Source organism: Branchiostoma floridae, chromosome 5 (assembly GCF_000003815.2).
Source record: "Branchiostoma floridae strain S238N-H82 chromosome 5, Bfl_VNyyK, whole genome shotgun sequence".
NCBI lineage: Eukaryota > Metazoa > Chordata > Leptocardii > Amphioxiformes > Branchiostomatidae > Branchiostoma > Branchiostoma floridae.
The window spans coordinates 1,161,265-1,179,965 of record NC_049983.1 but is presented as its reverse complement, the minus strand read 5'-3'; the positions used below and the strand labels follow the sequence as shown (position 1 = coordinate 1,179,965).

At 42.2% G+C, this 18,701-nt stretch overlaps 2 protein-coding genes across 2 annotated transcripts; one reads left to right on the top strand and one right to left on the bottom strand.

Annotated features, from left to right (window-relative positions):
• Positions 1-755: 755 nt before the first annotated feature.
• On the bottom strand, positions 756-4,265 carry LOC118416848 (kelch repeat and BTB domain-containing protein 2-like). Its single transcript, XM_035822120.1, has 2 exons — positions 4,013-4,265; positions 756-3,534 (listed from the first exon to the last, which is right to left on the bottom strand). The coding sequence occupies exons 1-2, from the start codon at positions 4,061-4,063 to the stop codon at positions 2,002-2,004; spliced, it is 1,584 nt and encodes a 527-aa protein (XP_035678013.1). The 5' UTR covers positions 4,064-4,265; the 3' UTR covers positions 756-2,001.
• A 212-nt stretch (positions 4,266-4,477) lies between these two features.
• Positions 4,478-18,265, top strand: LOC118416855. The gene is made up of 13 exons (XM_035822130.1): positions 4,478-4,554; positions 6,570-6,668; positions 7,726-7,810; positions 8,086-8,219; positions 9,128-9,235; positions 10,027-10,083; positions 11,276-11,406; positions 12,122-12,176; positions 13,023-13,115; positions 14,242-14,376; positions 14,761-14,862; positions 15,981-16,142; positions 17,053-18,265. The coding sequence occupies exons 2-13, from the start codon at positions 6,579-6,581 to the stop codon at positions 17,182-17,184; spliced, it is 1,284 nt and encodes a 427-aa protein (XP_035678023.1). The 5' UTR covers positions 4,478-4,554; positions 6,570-6,578; the 3' UTR covers positions 17,185-18,265.
• Positions 18,266-18,701: the final 436 nt, after the last annotated feature.

Genomic DNA, 18,701 nt, shown 5'->3' with positions numbered 1-18,701 from the left:
TACCTACATTACCCGGCCAGCCTGGTATCAGCGCCACGGAACCATTGTTCTTGGGCGGGAGGCGGCCGGAACAGACGCAAACCACTCCTGATTCAGCAAACACTGGCTCTGTGCAGGTACAAGGGTTAGATGTTAGGATCTGTGTCAATTACTCTCGATAATGCTGACAAATTTAAACCAACAGGTAAAATTAACCAATAATGATTTGCAAAAAAAATAAGTAAGGACACCATACAAAACTAACAGCATGTGTGTGATTCAATGGCATGCATCTGTTGAGTAAAACAATTCTAAACAAGAGTCTAAAAACTCAAACCTGCATGAAATATTTTGTTTTGTGATGGTGGGCATGGTGTGTTGTGGGGTTGATATGGTTTGACGTTTGGCAAAATTATTCCATCATTGTTCTTATATCTACTTACTTAGACAAATCTACTTATCGCAAATGGCGAGATCCAAAACTACACCTTATTCTAGTAACCTCACCATTTCCTTTTTATTTCCTATTGTTACACCTGCACCTGGCACATATCCCTAATGTGTATATAATGGTTCATTCCATACAGAGGTGACAGGGATAATCACAGTTACTCTGACTTTCTAGTTGTGGATCTGTGCAGCCATCAGCTTCACCTTTTACATTTTCTGCTGGGACATATCCCTAATGTGTATATAGTGATTCACAGCGCACACAGGGGTGGCGTTCGGTGTCTTATTCTACTATCTGTGGAGCTAAAGTATCACCGCTGTTATACCTTTAACTGGGACATATTTTAATGTAAACAATTCCTCATTGGCCACCTTGTTAACACGGTCGACGTTCTGAAAACACTTAACCCGGACGTAGGTTTGATACTTGCCGGTGACAAAAACAGTACCTGCTTTTTTTCAAGCAGGTAATAAAATTACATAATACGGGCAAGGCTATATAAAGTACAGAGACCGTACGTGACCATACTATACAGTGTTATAAATAATGATACCCCCCTCCCGACATTAAACAATAGTATAAGTTTATGGTATACATGTACAGTGTTATAATTTATGTTGCGCCCCCATCTGACATCAAACAACAGTAGGAGTTTATGGTATAAATGTACAGTGTTATAAATTATGTTACGCCCTTATCCGACAATAAACAATAGTAGGAGTTTATGGTATAACGTTACAGTCAAACCTGTATTAGCGGCCACCTTTGCAAGCGACCACATGGGCGCTATAGACAGGTTTGATTGTACAGTGTTATCTGTGTTATGAATTATAAATATTGAAAATGGCAAATCAACGCTCTCGAAAGGATGCCCTCGCTGCTTTGTGACAAAGATCAGAAATGTCAAGTTAAAGCCACACCAAATTTGTTTCTTGCTTCTCAGATTTTTCCGAAAAAAAACCTGCTCAACAGGTCGGAAAAAAATTTTTATTTTTTTTTTCAAAGGTTTGGAGTGAAGATATACTGCTTAAAAAACACAAAAACAACAGCTTGAGGAGTTTAATGGCACCTTGAATGCAATGGATTGTTTATGTTGATTCATTACTAATGTTCTGAATAAAAGGCAATGTCTTTAGACTGAAATAATGTGGCAATATTTACAGGTTTGTGATAGCAAAACCTACATTACTTTTCTCACGACTTTCTTTTTATGAAAAAAAATGGACGAATCCGAGAAGCAAGAAATAAACTGTGGATCCAAATAAAGTCAAAGTCAACCTTGGTGGGTTTGATCCTATTCACCAATAGGGAAATAGAGTTTAGGATACAGAACTCCAGGTACCATGGAAAATGTCTCATCTCTTTAACCTCCTGTCTGATGCCTAACCATGAAACCAATACACATTTGATGCTAGAAGGCCACTTCAGCACATAGTAGTAATGATGAGTAATAGGATACCTTTGTATTAGGAGGCATCGAAGTTAGATAGTAGTTCATGATCATTGTTAAAACTTTCACCCTAAAGCTAAAAAGTTTTCTGATACAAGTAATACTAATAGTATCAACCCTATCAGCTCGTAGGGTTGTATACATACATATATGCCACAGGTAGCATAGAACCGCGTATACCCCAAGGCCCATCTGGCAGGGTGAGCAAGTATTTCCAAGCTCCTTCAGACCTGTCATACAGATAGATCTGCTCATTATGCATGCATACATGCAGTTGGCCTTCAAACACAAAGAGAGTGGGCTTAAGGTACAGGCCTGAACACCCTGGAAGCTCACTCCAGCTATCTTCCTCGATGTTGTACACCGAAATCTTTCTTAAGCCTGCGTCTGTGCAGAAGATCTCTGTTCCCATGGCAACGGCTGTACAGGGCTCAAGATTGGGGCTTGGCGGGGTTACCTTAGACCAACTGTCCTGACTTGGGTCGTAGCGATGCATTTCTGTGTTAGTGATGAGGAAGAGGTGCTTACCAGAGGACACAACCACACTACAAGGCTGCTTGTCAGCGCTAGGCTTCGAACAGTCCTGCCATTGGTCCGTGGAGTATCGGTACTTTTTCATCACCATAGAAATTCTTCTTTCCTTCGATTGCGATGTGACATGTACAGCGATGTAATAGAGATGGCCATCAACTTCAACAAGATATTCAATAGCTTTATCTGATGGTTTGCTTCGACCTGCTCTGATGTGCTGACGGGGGGAGTGTTCTGGTTTCTCTCTATGAAATGACGACTTCTTTTCAAACTTGTCTGCCAGATGGATGTACTGAAACAAGGCTAGCTTGTCATGTGACTCTTCGACCAAGGCGTAAATGTCATTATTACTGGTAACTGTTGCTGTCAAGACCTTAAATTGGGTGTACACTTCCCTCCTCATATCAAAGTAATGCCTTCCGTAACTGTATGTGGTGTACAGTTTTGACGTAGGGTTGTAACAGAGCATTTGAGTTGTGTCTGTTCCAATTGTCCTGAAAAGCAGGAGCATTTCCTGAGCATCCATCCCAATTCTCCTCTTTGGATTGGACGTCTTGGGTATGACTGCAAGATTGCTGACCTCAGAACTCCCAGGAATCTCCTTGACCAAGGGGTGTTCCAAGATGGCTGCCGTGTCGTCTGAGGTCAGCAGGTTGAAGCGGATGTGAGGGAGGATGCTGGGTAGGTGGTGCAGTCTGTCCTCTCTGCTGTGCTGCACCCATCTCACCACAGCCTCCCACACTATTGTCTCCTCTTTAACACCCAGCTTATCGTAGCTAATGATCTCAGTCAGCTGATTCACACTGAGGCTGTAGAACTCCTCAGTGTGAGAAACCTCAGCAAAGAACTTGCAGATAAAAATCAGACTACGGCTTCGAACAGCGACCATAGAGAAAAAAGCAGCATTATTGTCCATAGAGAAAAAATCAGCAAATCGGTATAGGTCCACACAGGTGGAGCTATCTACATTCATGGCCATGTACTTTTTGCAGGCGGTCTTCACATAGTCCAGTTGGAAGAGGTCAGCTGCCTGGTACAGGGGCTGCACTTTGTCCAGGGACACATAGATGGTTCCAGAGTAGAAGTAACTCAGGATCTCCTCAAACACATCTGCATCCATATCCTGCAGGAAAATTTTCAAACTGTTACCACAAGCCTGGGAAGCACTAGTATATTGAACAGTATAATATATACTAGGGGTGGGTACCGGTACAGAAAATTCAGGTCCGGTTCAGGTTCTGATCTGATGTGCAAGTATCCCTACCTTTTATGGGCCCCAAGGATATGATTGGTGAGTGCACGTGTGTGTTTGTACATGTAGTTTATTACACCGTATACTACATATTGTGTTGTAGTAACTTTTCTTCCAAGCAGGATAGGTGACTTTAGCTGTCATGCTCCAGAGAGGTTAGCCCAGGAAGTCGCCCACTCCCCTAGCCTAGCCCATTCTTTCCGGAAACCCAAAGTTGGGAGGGGGGCACACCGCAGGAAGGTTTTAAAGTTAAACATTTGTTGCTCTGTGTTTTCATGTTCTCTATGACACATATATTTATAAATTCCCTGTTTCCTCTATTATAACCATACGTCATTCCAAACCCTACCTGTAAAACAACCGTCTTCTGACGACTTTCCGCCACGTCACTTGTAAACATGGCCCTGAAGTAGGGGCAGCGAATGGACAGAACAAGCCGATGGCAGGGAAACTGGCGGCCCTCGACCTCAAGGACGACATCCTGCAGTACCCCAGCCTTCTGTAATTCACCAATGTTATCAAAGAAATAGACCCTATGGTCGACGTCTTTGAAAGGAAGCGGGCGAACTCCTTTGTGTTGACTTTCTTGCTGAGCAGCAGCCATGTTGATGGACTTTTCCAACAGAAATGGGGGGTATTCAACAAACATTTATTTCCCTCATAAATCCCACAATAGGATTGAAATATGCTTAATTAGACTTACATATGTTTTTGTAGATTCTAATATCTATGTAGTTTTGATAACGCCGAATAACATGATCGAGTGAAATAAAGAAGTCCCCCCCCCCCTGCAAACCACTGTGGCACAGTCCACCCAGCTGTAACCGCCACTTCCGGGTTCAGCAGTTCAGCAGGCAGGTCCAAGTCCAAAAGCTTCTGAACACACCACGGGTAAGTAAAAGTTTTGAAACCATATGAATCACAAATTAATGATACTTCTTTTTTCTTCTTCCTCTTACGTAACTACCCTTTAAATTACCACCGGCCCTAAACTAAAGTCTTCAACTATGTATGGGGGTTCCACAATTATGCATGCATGTAACGTTCGTTCTGTGCCCCAGCAGAAAATTATATTCTTGTTCAAGTTGCTCAGTTATTTTTCAGTTTGATGATGGCAAAACTACCGAAGTCACGGGTTCCTCTCTCAGCACTCGGTGTCTAGTGCGGAAGGGGCCTTCCGCACTAGAAGTCTAGTGCCGAAGTTACGTCCGCACTAGGTGTCCAGTGGTGAGTCGACTTCAGCACTGAAAACCCCCGATTCACCACTAGAAACCGAGTGCTGAGACTACCTTCCGCACTAGAAAACGAGTGACGACAAATATTCCGCACTAGAAAACGAGTGACGACAAACATTCCGCTCTAGAAAACGAGTGACGACAAATATTCCGCACAGGAAAACCAGTGACGACAAATATTCCGCACTTGAAACTGAGTGCTGACAGCCAGCCTCCGTTACGTTATTTACAGTTCCGGGCAGTTAAAGGTGGTACACATATATAAAAGAAGTGTAACAAAACGTTCACCTTGAGCCTGAGAAAGCTGCGTATGGGAGGAAATATCCGAGTCGGGTTTTCAAAGAACAGTACATATCAATTATCCTTCTTATTTAGACATTAATTTCTTTCGTGACCAAAGTAGAACTGTCTAAACTGTCTGTATCCACCACGCAATGATGCATGCGAACGATTGATTGAAAGTAGTCTGCAACTCAAACACGACAAAGGGAGCTGTAACGTTAATGTATTGTATTAGCATTTTAACTTCGTGAAATTTAGAAAAAGGGAACGAAGCTGACACACTGTTGACATGAGGTCATCATATACATAACACTATATACATGTAGGATGTAGCGTATGATAAACACATGCTGTTTGAGTTCCGACAGAGACAAGACTAAGCCAAAATTGATTTGAAATACTGAGTTTACAAGAGACCGTCCGAAGGTGAGTAGGCGCTGCTGCATGTCAACTATGTTTTTGAGTAACGATTTGGACGCGAGCACTGGAAACCCAGTGCTGACGGTCTTAAAATGATAGTAGCACTCGGCTTCTAGTGCCGAAGTGGTCTTAGCACTCGGCCTCTAGTGCCGAAAAGTCACCGAGCACTAGAAATCCCAGTGCGGAACCCGTGACTTAGGTAGATCGGCACTCGGTTATCCAGTGCTCAATGACCTCCGCACTGGGTAACCAGTGCTGAACGACCTTTGAACCACCCTTCCGCACTAGAAACCGAGTGCTGAGCGGAGTTCGGCACTAGAAACCGAGTGCTGGGCGGAGTTCGGCACTGGAAAACGAGTGCCGAGACAAGGTGTAGCTCTGGAATTCCAGTGATGACGGGTCTTCAGCACTCGAACAAAGCCGTTCCGCACTGGAATTCCTGTGCCGAAGTTTCTTCCGCACTGGGCCCCGAGTGCCGACGCCATTTTCTCCACGTATTCCGCACTGGGCGACCAGTGCGGAACCCGTGACTTCGGTATACTTGCTTGATGATGTGAACCAAAGGTTTAACGTATGTGGGAAAAGTTACCGGGGATCAAGTTGTGATTCGCACTCTACGTCTGTTTACTTTGTGTTGCCCTTCGGGTCTGTGGACTGTCACTCTTTATTTAGCCGATTCTTCTCCTATTGTTTGCAGAATTCCACTAGTGCACTTTAGCTTTTAATTATTAAGATATTGTTGTCTCGTACAGATTCCTGGCATCAGGTTCTTCACTTAATTTTGCTGAATTCCGCTATAAGCTCATTAAGATATTCTTGCCTTGTACAGATTCCTGGCACCATTGAGATCCAATGTACCAGACCGATCTTTGTACAAATGTATAACCAGTTTTAATTGTTTTGTTTTACTTTATTCTATTCAAGTTATAATTATGTTAGATGTTATTTTGCCCACTGATCTGTGCCCAGGGTGAAGCCATGGCTCCAGTCCGAGCCCTGATAGTCGGTGCTGGGAGCAGAGGAGAGGTGTATTCACAGTTCTCCCTCGACAACAGTGAGCGTTTTCAGGTGTGTTACGGAACAACATGGAACAATCACCTGTATACAAAATATACAACCATATCATCTCGACCTTCTATGTTGTATTCACGTATATACAAACGGCTTATGTTAGGAATGTCTCAGATTCAGACTTATAGCCATATTTGAGGATAGTCACACCTCAGGAATGTTACATTCTGCAGGTGTGACTCTCCTCAAACATGGGACCTCGGGCTTTATCATTATGTGGAAGGTCACACTTATCAAAAAGATTCGGGGTCCAACCAAGTGTGACTGGTTCAATTACTTTACAGTCCTGTCTTATGCAGCTTGTGCATGCCTATAGCTTCAGTACAAAATTGTTGGATTAGGCCTCAACTTCCCTCAAGGCGTTTTGCCAATTATGCATAACAAACAAAAGAGCTGACATCATTTGGAAATACTGCATGTGCATCAGCTCCCTAGCTACATGTTAAAGGGGCATTCCAGTCCACACGGGAGTGTTATTTTCCGATAGATATTAATTTTAGGAAGTAATAACTGCATACTATTTCACATTATACGATAAAGTACCCAGTTGCTCCACGTGCCTCAAAAGCATTCAGTCTTCTACTAAACTCCCCAAGTACCCTCTAATTGAATTAATCCTATGGCTGAATATAATGCAAAACTTTTAGGTAAGGTTACAAAACTAATTTCAGGTTCGCTAAGAAATCTCGTCTTGTTCTTGCACTCTTTGCTCTCTTATGAGCAATTTGCCTTCTCGGTGTGCTTAGCGTACCTCATTTATTCTGAAAATATGTACAATAAATAAAGTGTCTATGCATATAAGGAATGCATGGGAAGGGTCTGCATAGGTTTAGTGAGTGTCATTATTGTTTTACAAAACACACATCGCGTAATTCACCCCAAGATGAATTCCACAAAATTCGGCTGATTATGTATTCATTGACACATCATCTATTGGAAAACAAGACTCCCTTCTGGAGTGGAATGCCCCTTTAAATCCTTATTTTCCATTTTCTTTTCTCCCAGCCTTTAGAGAACATGAAGTGATGTGTTCTTCGATCCTTTCCTCTTGCAGGTGGTTGGTGTTGCTGACCCGCGGCTGTTCAGGTGCCAACGTTTTCAGCAGCAGTATAACATTCCACAGGAGAATGTCTTCACAGGTACACCACACATTACATTGTGTAACACATGGTTGAATTCAATATATTGATAAAAGTAGATCTATAAGATGGGAGATTTGTGATGACCAAGATGTATTCTCATGTAGGGTTTCTTCTTTGGATGACTTATAACTGTTCTAGGAAGAACTTAATATACAGTTATGTTTCTGGTGCCAGAACAAAAATATGGTGCTGTAAGTTTAAAACAAAGTCCTTCATGAAATAATGTTTACTTAGTTATGACTGTCAACTTCTGTGCACCTCCATTTGTCCAGACTGGCAGCAGGCGGCGGAGAGGGAGAAGTTTGCCGACTGTGTTGTCATAGCAACCCCAGACCAGCAGCACAAGGCTCCCGCCGTGGCGTTCGCTGATCATGGCTACCACATACTTCTGGAGAAACCCATGGCAGTGCGTATACCTTAAAGTTTGTTTGATAGTAGCAAAAGAGAGAAGACAAGGCAATCAGAGATGGCATACTTCAGACCCTTACCAATACTGCTTCGTAGCCCCCAAAGACAAAAATTATGGCAGTCACACACACACACACACACAGATACCCACATACACAGATACACAGATACACACACACACAGATACACACATACACTGATACATACACACACACACACACAGCTAGATACACACATACACAGGTACCACACAGATGCACATTTAGACCCACACAGATTCACTCAGATACACGCAGAGATTTAGATACACACACATACACACACACAGATAACACATAAACACAGGACTGGTACAAATGTACACACATACACATGCACAAACATCTGAGATACAGATAGACAAGCCCCAAACAACATTTCACTGCCTAGAAGTGAAGTTACCTAGACTATTAATGCTAGTTCACCTTTATCCATGGGGTAATCTATTTCTGTTGTTTTTAAAAGCACCTTCAAATATCAAGTTGACAGATGATGGTTTATTGCAAAATATATATATACTTAGAAGTGTTGAAAATGTTGCAGTTTGTGAAATATGGTTACAGATGCTGCTCCATGTCGTGAGATAGTGTCAGCCTGTGAGAGGAACAACGTCATCCTGTCAGTGTGCCACGTGAAATATTGTTACTGTTGCTCCTTACAGGTTACAGAGTCCGACTGCCGTGAGATAGTGTCAGCCTGTGAGAGGAACAACGTCATCCTGTCAGTGTGCCACGTGAAATATTGTTACTGTTGTTACACTTACAGGTTACAGAGTCAGACTGTCGTGAAATCGTGTCAGCCTGTGAGAGGAACAACGTCATCCTGTCAGTGTGCCACATGAAATATTGTTACTGTTGCTCCTTACAGGTTACAGAGTCAGACTGCCGTGAGATAGTGTCAGCCTGTGAGAGAAACAACGTCATCCTGTCAGTGTGTCACGTGCTGAGGTACTATCCACCTGTCAGGAAGATCAAGGTCAGATAACCTTCAATGTTGTTAAAACTAGGACAGTTATTGCAAGCTCAGTTAAATCCTTAAAGATTCAACAAGGATCCCAGACACACTTAGGTGCAGTCCTCAGTTTTTAGTCATTTTTCTTTCTCTGTCCTCCACACACACAACCCCCTTCTCCCAGGGTTGCTTCCAGACAGACTGACCCTGTCCCCTGCCCCCCTCCCACAAATCTACTTCGTCCGAACCAGGGATGATCCATCATACATTTAGGGGAACGAAGGGTAGACGACCTTGTGCCTACATTTTTCCATAAACTGAACTTCTCACTATTCTAAGCTACCTCAGTGTGTGAAAGAAAGTGCAAACAATGCATGTCAAACTGCTCTTTCTATGATCAAGAAAGAAAAGAGCTGGTTGAAGAGGCCACCAAATTCCACCCAAACTTCTTAACATTCACAGACAAAAAGAAAACAATTCTCCTTCTAACATCACAAATCAAACACATAATAGAAAAGGTGCACGTGGGATCTTTTGCTTTCCACTGTCTTCGAATCCAATAACCAAGGATCTAGAGTTAGCTACTAGCTTTAGACTATAGTATACAAGTCTTGTGATATTGTTTTTACACTGTTTGAATCTCTCATGTAACCTGCAATTAGCCCACGGGCAAGGATTTGTAATAAACTTTATTGCAAAATAATGCATGACATGTACTAATCTAAACATATAATGCAATTACAACAACAGTCACTGTGAATTATCATGCTCGGTCTGATGTTCATCTTACTGAACATTATCTTAACTTTTTGTAGGAACTGATTGACAGTGGAGCCATTGGAGACGTAGTTCACATCCAGCACATGGAACCAGTGAGAACTATTTGTTTTCATTTATATGTAATATATTGGTATCCTATTACTGAGTAAGCTTTTAGTTCTACATGTACCTTAAATAAGGTAAAATCATTTCCACTTCAGCTATAGCATAAATGTGCAATTAGTAGCTTTCCATATGTACATGCAGTATTACATGTTACGCTAGTTCACCATTATCAGCAAGATAACGTATATTTTCTGTTGCTTTTAAAAACAAGGTATTAAGGAATATCAAGTTCCAAGATTGGCGGTTTCAAACTGCATTATTTTGAAAAAAAGCACATTGTCATCGACTTGTTATCCCTTAATATCTGTCTTTTTCAATACAACTGATATATTTAGGTTACCCCACAAATAAGGTGAGCTAATGTTACATCCACTGACAGATTCCAAGTTTGTTTGAATGATTGATTGATTGACTGACTGACTGTCTAACTAGCTGTTTGGCTGGCTTGCTGGTTGACTGGTTGACGGATTGATTGATTGAGTGATGGATTGATTGATTCATTGATTAATTGATCGATCAATCCAAAACCACACAGGAATTTTTAGTTCTTTCCTTCCTTACCCAACCCCCAGGTGGGATTCTGGCACTTTGCACATTCCTTTGTACGTGGAAACTGGAGAAAAACTGACGACAGTAGCTTCTCTCTTCTCGCCAAAAGCTGCCATGATGTCGATCTTATTCCGTACTGGCTCCCCGGGTTCAGGTTAGCTTCAAAATGACTGCTTGCTTTTATTTAGGCCATTTTGATTTGAATATTATGTGTATGACATCCTCTGACATGATTACTGACATAAGGGTGCGCAAAAACAAGTTAGGAAAAAAATTGCCTTCATTATGAAATCCAACTACTAGTTAGTAACAAATGCCTGTACACAAAGAACATGATATTAACAGCTTTCACTCTTTATTTTTCTTCTTTCACATTTTTTTTTATTTTGAAAGACTTCGCTCCAAACTCGAAATAGATTTTGTCGAAGGCCGAACTGGACAACAAAATCAGTATGTTATACAATAGAAAAAGAAGGTTCATCTTTGTATGATGTACAGTATTGTCGCAAACATCTTTTTTGGAAATGGATGAAAGCTGATATGCCAGTGAATGTCATTCATATTTAGTCAAATCAGTATGGCCCTATGTTACAGAAATTCATTGATAAATCTCCTTTACATGACTCGTAGGTGGGGTTCTGGCACTTTGCTCACTCCTATGTGCGAGGAAACTGGCGGAACACTGCGGGCAGTAGCTTCTCGCTTCTCGCCAAAAGTTGTCACGATGTTGACCTCATACGCTATTGGCTCAGTGGTGCAAGGTTTGGTGATGGATTTATGCTTATCAAAGTTTGAATCTATACGTCATTATGTTTCCCTAAGGGAAAACATATTGTTTTTGCTGGTGTGTTCTCTTCACTTCTTTCTTCTTCTTCTGTAATGAACCAATCAGAGCTTTGAACTGCAACATTGTGACATTAGCTCATTAGCTGTTACAGCAAGTAGGAACAATATTGTAGTTGTTACAGCTAATATGAACAAAATAGTAGCTGTAACAGCAAACTTTAAGATAAAGAGTTAGTGGGTCCTTATTTTCAATTGGCATTGTGTGCAAGTAGCTTGACAAAAGGCAAATTATTGGGAATGTTGCTCTTCCAATTAAACTTGAAAGTCACCTTCTCCCATTCACATGACTGTATGTTCCCCAATGTACAAGCAACAGGAAAAAACAAACTTTCTATTATCTTAGTTTGCAAGTTTTTCTGTCTTACCATATTATGATCATTTTTTTTTTATTATTTCATTTTGTATCTTGTTTCAATTTGCTGTCAAATGGGGACAATATGGTCCACCTAGGTTTACTATCACATTGCATTTTCCCAGTTGCAGACTGTCTATAAAGTAAATCAATGGAAATATCAATAACTCAGGGAGTGGAAAGGACATTAGTTAATAAAGGAAGTTTTTTTTTTCAGCCTGTTTCAAAGGTTATACCCAGACCTTAGCTGATGAAAGCATGTGACTGTCTTTATACAGGTGTGTCAAGGTGTCCTCCTTTGGAAGTCTCATGCACTTCAGGCCTGAGAACAAGGTAAGAGCACCATCTTTTAACTGCACTTAACTACATGTATATGCCAAGAGCAAATTCCCAAAGTATTTGTACATGTAAAAAGCTTAATAATTCATGCAGGATGTTTATCCAGACATCTTTCACTATCTTCACGATATAAAATTAGAAAAAAAAGGACAACGGTCAGGGACACTAGTGCCACCTTCCTGCAGCAGAAAATATTGCATTTAAAAGTAATGTTAATAGGAGAATTTGAGTATGAACACTACTGGTGGTTTGGGCATACATGTATGTATATGGGGTGCAGACATTAATGGAGTCAAAGACTACCACATTCTCCAACCCAAGTCCGAGTAATGGATTTGTTACGCCAACCTCCCCACAAGAACCCTTTGCTTGCAGATTACATACCTTGAGGTTTATTGGTGCTGCAATAATGTGACAAGCAAGACGGAAGTAAGGCACGATCTACACACAGTTTTTCCCGATATCACCTACAGCCTCTCGCCGACAGCTTTTTTTCATCGTCTAGATGGAACTACTATATCACCATTACGATATCGGGAAAATTTTTCCCAAAAGGTCCGGACCATTAGTACGATACCCTACCGATAGCTTAGCAGGGGTCCCCGACAGCTTCGCGTGCGTGTAGATGCTTCCCGACTTCGGGAAGGCTCATTAGCATATAACGCATTTGGAAAATCGCGGCGCTGTATGTTTATGACTGCAAGCGCCATGGGTGTCCGGCCCCCTACGTTCTAGATCCCTCCCGACATCTCCACAGATATCGGTAAAAACTGTGTAGATTCGGGCCTTATGTACAACATGTAGTTATTTACAACATGTAGTTTTTGTTGTTCCTTCCAGCCCACAGGTGCAGCCAGCAGGTGTCTGGATTGCCAGGTGGAGAACAGCTGTCCTTACTCTGCTAAGAAGATCTACCTGACGAGGGTGAAACAGGTGACAATATTACATACTGTAACGCTTTAGGGTCGTCGAAGTAGTGGCAGTCTCTACTTGAAAGGTCTGAATGACAATTATCACTTGCTGACATGAAACTATGATTTACTCCTTAGAACAAGGTTAATCACTCTAGCTTCTTTTTTCCGAGTGTTTTTAATGGGCTATCTCCAGCTTTAATTTGTTTCATTATTGGGAGCCTGTGATGTTCATTTTCATTGCTAAATCTGTCGCTGATTTTAAGCTAAATGATCACGAAAATATATTTTTATCAATTTCATGTAATGTTCCGATTTTTTGGATGGATGGGGTAAAATTTTGGTCCGTCTCAGTAAAGGAATGTGCATCCCTGCAGGATGGAGTGACAAGGCCTAGAGACATGTATAGCGCTAGCCCCAGTTTGTACACCTTTTCTGATACTATTCACAAATACCATGCTGCCAGCTTTTTTAAGCTTTATGTCAAAGGCTACAGAAAAGATGGCTACAGATCGAGTCCAGTTTCTCCTGTCGATTGGACAGATGAGGAGGCAGACAGGCTATTTGCCTGTTTACCTGACCTGCACATGACTTTTTTTTTAATGGTGAAGGAGGGGTGTGCAATTCCTTCTCCACCCTCTCATCTACTGGAGCACTAAGTCTCACAGGGGCAACTGTATGCAACGTGTGAGGCGGCTCCATCAGATGCAGCTTTGTTGTTCGGAGTATCCGTCTCCTAGGAGGACTTCCAACCAAGGATGCAAGGGGTTCCTCCTACCCCTGACTCGTGTGCTATGGCGGGTGCTGCTGACATGCCCGAACATGCCCCTAAGGCCTGTCTCGGCCACATAGTCCCACCAAGCCACACAACGCCACTAGATACTCATTTACACCTGAGTTAAGTGAGGAAAGTCGTGTAAAGTGCCTTTCCCAAGGGCACTAGATCGGTGACACAGCAGCTGGATTCGAACCCGCAACCTCTCGGTCTCGAGCCACAAATGCTGCCACTGCACCATGCGGTCCCACTAAAAAAGGCTTGCACCAGGCTTTACAAAGCAAATATAATTGTGAAGCAAGCAACCAATAGATGCTGTTGAATGTTGCTCATGATATCAGTTACAAGTCAGACTTTATTCTGTGTATTCCAGGGACTGACAGGTTGGCCAGTCAGTGTGGTGTGTCCTCAGGAACCGGTGGACGTGGAGAGCCTTACCGAGGCACTGAGGACTGGCCCGTATGGACGCTGTGTGTACGAGTGCGACAACGACGTTGTTTCCAATCAGGTACACTTCCTTGCGTTGCAGTCTCCTCTGTCGCTTACTTTCTTTTTACGCAGTGTCATTGTCTATATAGACTGACTAACAGAGAGAGAGAGACACTTCCTTATTAACAACCCTATCATACGTCCCAGTGGCGCAAGCGGTAACACTACCCCACTGCTTGACCATCTGAATCAAATTCTGTGGATTCGTGGGCCAGAGTTTTATTAATAGGGTTCGAGATTACTTTTACGTTCACCCCAAGTCTTATAAAATCTACTATGTGGAAGAAATGATTCACACATAGAACTGACAGCTTGTATATATGAGCTACCCAGTACAAATTTGGGTGCATCTACATGTATGACAAATTTGAAGCATTTGCTTTCTTGTTACATGTATATTTAGGTGGTTAACTTCCAGTTTGATGGTGGCCAGACGGCTTCTTTCAACATGGTGGCCTTTACTCAGGAGATCTGTGAGAGACAGACCAGGATCTCAGGCACCAAGGTAATGTTACATTGTATAATTTGTGGAGTGTTGTGTATCATAACGGCAGAGTGTACAACTCCAAACCAAGTGATCCCAGGTCATGTCGTGTCATGTCACTGACCATTTGCCCTTGGGAATGACACTTTACTTGACTTCTCATTTCGCCCAGGTGAAAATGAGTACCTAGCTCTGGCTTAGGGGCCAGCCCTTGGATTGGACATTGAATAGAGTCCCATGTTTGGGGAGAGGCACACCTCAAGCACGTATAGAACCCCCACAGTTTTTAAGAAGTGTAAGGGTCCTCTCTTGGCATGGTGTAAGTGGATGAAACCATTCTGGGGAAATAGGGCAGAGAATTATCCCGAGCAGCCTTCGTAACTCCTGCTTTGCCTATGAAGTCAATTATAATTAGTCAATCTTGGCCAATAATGTTTCTGACATAGGGAGGAGAAACGCTGCTACAGTTAGCATTGGTTCAATGAGTGAAGAGAGGACAAGAGGGAACAGGCACAGCCTACGCCTAACAAGGCCAAGATCAAACACCAACAAAAGAAACGACTTCTTTAGCAACAGAGTAGTGCCATGGTGGAACACAGCCAGAAGAAGTGGTTACAGCACCAACAGTAAACAGTTTTAAGATGAGGCTAGATAGAGCCATGGAAGATCACCCCATTATGTACAACCACAAGGCTCTGGATAGACCACATAAACCAACCATGTCGGTATGCTGACCGAACAGAATGAGGAGCGGTTTCAACTGGAGCAAGACTCCTACCTAACCGAAGACTCTACTCTTCTCTACTCTAATGCCCTGAAATGGTCTATGTGACCTTGCAGTGAGAAAATTGTTAGAAAAAATTAAAGATGTTCCAGTAACTCAAGTAACACAAAATCAATAAATAGTTTCATCTGGTCGGTGAATGACTGAATGACAGATTCTTTATTCACTACAAAGGATCTACATACAGCAAACATCTCAATGACGTTTTGGTTTCAATGACTTTATGTCATAAGGGCAATAATGACTCAGGTTCACTTGTGTTCTAGACCTGGTAGATGTCATGGCTTAACTAGCTAAAGCAAGATAAGTCTATGCTTGTTGTATTACTCATCTCATGTTGTATCCTTACATCCAGGGAGAGCTACGCTGCTCTGGTCCAGGCCCCGTGTATGTCTATGACTTCCTAACTCAGACGACCGCAGAGCATCGCTGTGCAGTGGCGCCCCCTAACAGGATGCGTGACAATCACGGCGGTGCAGACTTCTTTCTGATGGATGCCTTTGTCAGGGCCGTCCAGGTAAGGTTGAGCAAAATGAGACATAATGACAAGCAAAATTAAGAGCCTTGTTCTATATGTAACGCTAGTTCACCTTTATCCGTGGGGTAACCTTTATCCACTGTTTTCAAAATCAGCGTATTTAGGGCTATCATGCCGATGAAATGTGTGTTCAAAGTGGTGTATTTGAAAATATAACAGTTTGAATGAACAGTTTGTCAACTTGATATCCCTAAATGTGCTGTTTTGAAAAACATCGAATATAGGTTACCCCACGGATAAAGGTGAACTAGCGTTAGCTATAGGTTGGTGTTTTAGTCTCTACAAACTTCTTCCGCTTCCTGATGGATGCCTTTGTCAGAGCCATCCAGGTAAGGTTATATAAGTGAGAAAAGATGACAAGCAAACTTCAATGCCGTATTCAATATGTATTACTAAGCATAATGTAGCCTTTATATAGCCCCTGTAAATTTCGCATAGTGTAGCCTTTATATAGCCCCTGTAAATTTTCATTTTGCAAGTGATCATTGCCATTTCAAATTGTTATTCCCAGTTTGCTGAACAGTTCCATATCCAAGCATATTTGGGGGGGGGGGGGTGTCCCTACAAGAGGCATAAAAAGTGACATAACAATGACAAATGTTGCAAAAGCGACAGTATCATGGAAATGGTAAAGAAATTTAAGTGTAGAAAGAAAGTGGCTAATTAGCATGATGATCTAACTCTTGTATTAGGCACTTGCCATTGGCTCCTTTAACACAAAAGAAAGTCAATGATGATGGCTATGAGTAGAGGCTTAAATAAGATTTTTAGTAATAATGGTTAAACATGAAATTCATTGCATCCATATACTTTCAAAGTAAGATTTGTAATCATATGGTGGAAAATGACATTCATTGCGTCAACCTTTGAATATGGCTTATCCTTTCAGAGTGATGTCCGGTCTGAGGTACTGACTGGACCTCGGGACACCCTACAGAGCCACCTGCTGGTGTTTGCTGCCGAGCAGGCTCGACTTCAGGACAAAGTCATGACTGTACACCCAGATGGCTCCTATAGCTAAACACAACTACAGGACAGAGTCATGACTGTACACCCAGATGGTTCCTATAGCTAAACACAACTACAGGACAGAGTCATGAATGTACACCCAGATGGCTCCTATAGCTAAACACAACTACAGGACAGAGTCATGACTGTACACCCAGATGGCTCCTATAGCTAAACACAACTACAGGACAGAGTCATGAATGTGCACCCAGATGGTTCCTATAGCTAAACACAACTACAGGACAGAGTCATGACTGTACACCCAGATGGCTCCTATAGCTAAACACAACTACAGGACAGAGTCATGACTGTACACCCAGATGGCTCCTATAGCTAAACACAACTACAGGACAGAGTCATGAATGTACACCCAGATGGCTCCTATAGCTAAACACAACTACAGGACAGAGTCATGACTGTACACCCAGATGGTTCCTATAGCTAAACACAACTACAGGACAGAGTCATGACTGTACACCCAGATGGTTCCTATAGCTAAACACAACTACAGGACAGAGTCATGACTGTACACCCTGATGGTTCCTATAGCAACTACTGGACAGAGTCATGACTGTACACCCAGATGGTTCCTACAGCTAAACACAACTACAGGACAGAGTCATGACTGTACACCCAGATGGTTCCTATAGCAAAACACAACTACAGGACAGAGTCATGACTGTACACCCAGATGGTTCCTATAGCAACTACTGGACAGAGTCATGACTGTACACCCAGATGGTTCCTACAGCTAAACACAACTACAGGACAGAGTCATGACTGTACACCCAGATGGTTCCTATAGCTAAACACAACTACAGGACAGAGTCATGACTGTACACCCAGATGGTTCCTATAGCAACTACTGGACAGAGTCATGACTGTACACCCAGATGGTTCCTACAGCTAAACACAACTACAGGACAGAGTCATGACTGTACACCCAGATGGTTCCTATAGCTAAACACAACTACAGGACAGAGTCATGACTGTACACCCAGATGGTTCCTATAGCAACTACTGGACAGAGTCATGACTGTACACCCAGATGGTTCCTACAGCTAAACACAACTACAGGACAGAGTCATGACTGTACACCCGGATGGTTCCTATAGCTAAACACAACTACAGGACAGAGTCATGACTGTACACCCAGATGGTTCCTATACCTGAACTCCTCTAAAAATGGGTGTCTCACTGGGCCATGTCTGTTTGCAAAAGAGGTTCTTCACAGTAGCCAACATGTTGTCAATTTGTTGCCATCAGGCTCCAACAGGCAACATTTGATTGCCCGAAATGGCAATTTAAAAAAAACTAAAATATTGCAATTTGCAAAATATCCAAAGTGTGCACAAACTAGTTGCCAATAGGTGCAATCACTGCAAATCTCTTTTGGATGAATACTAATACATGTACGTTTTATTTTTCAGTAATGGCAACACTGCATTTCCAATAGACTAGATTAGATTCTACATCTAATTTGTGACTGAAACTGTGGATGTGACATTATTCTGGGTGCAGCCATCTTGT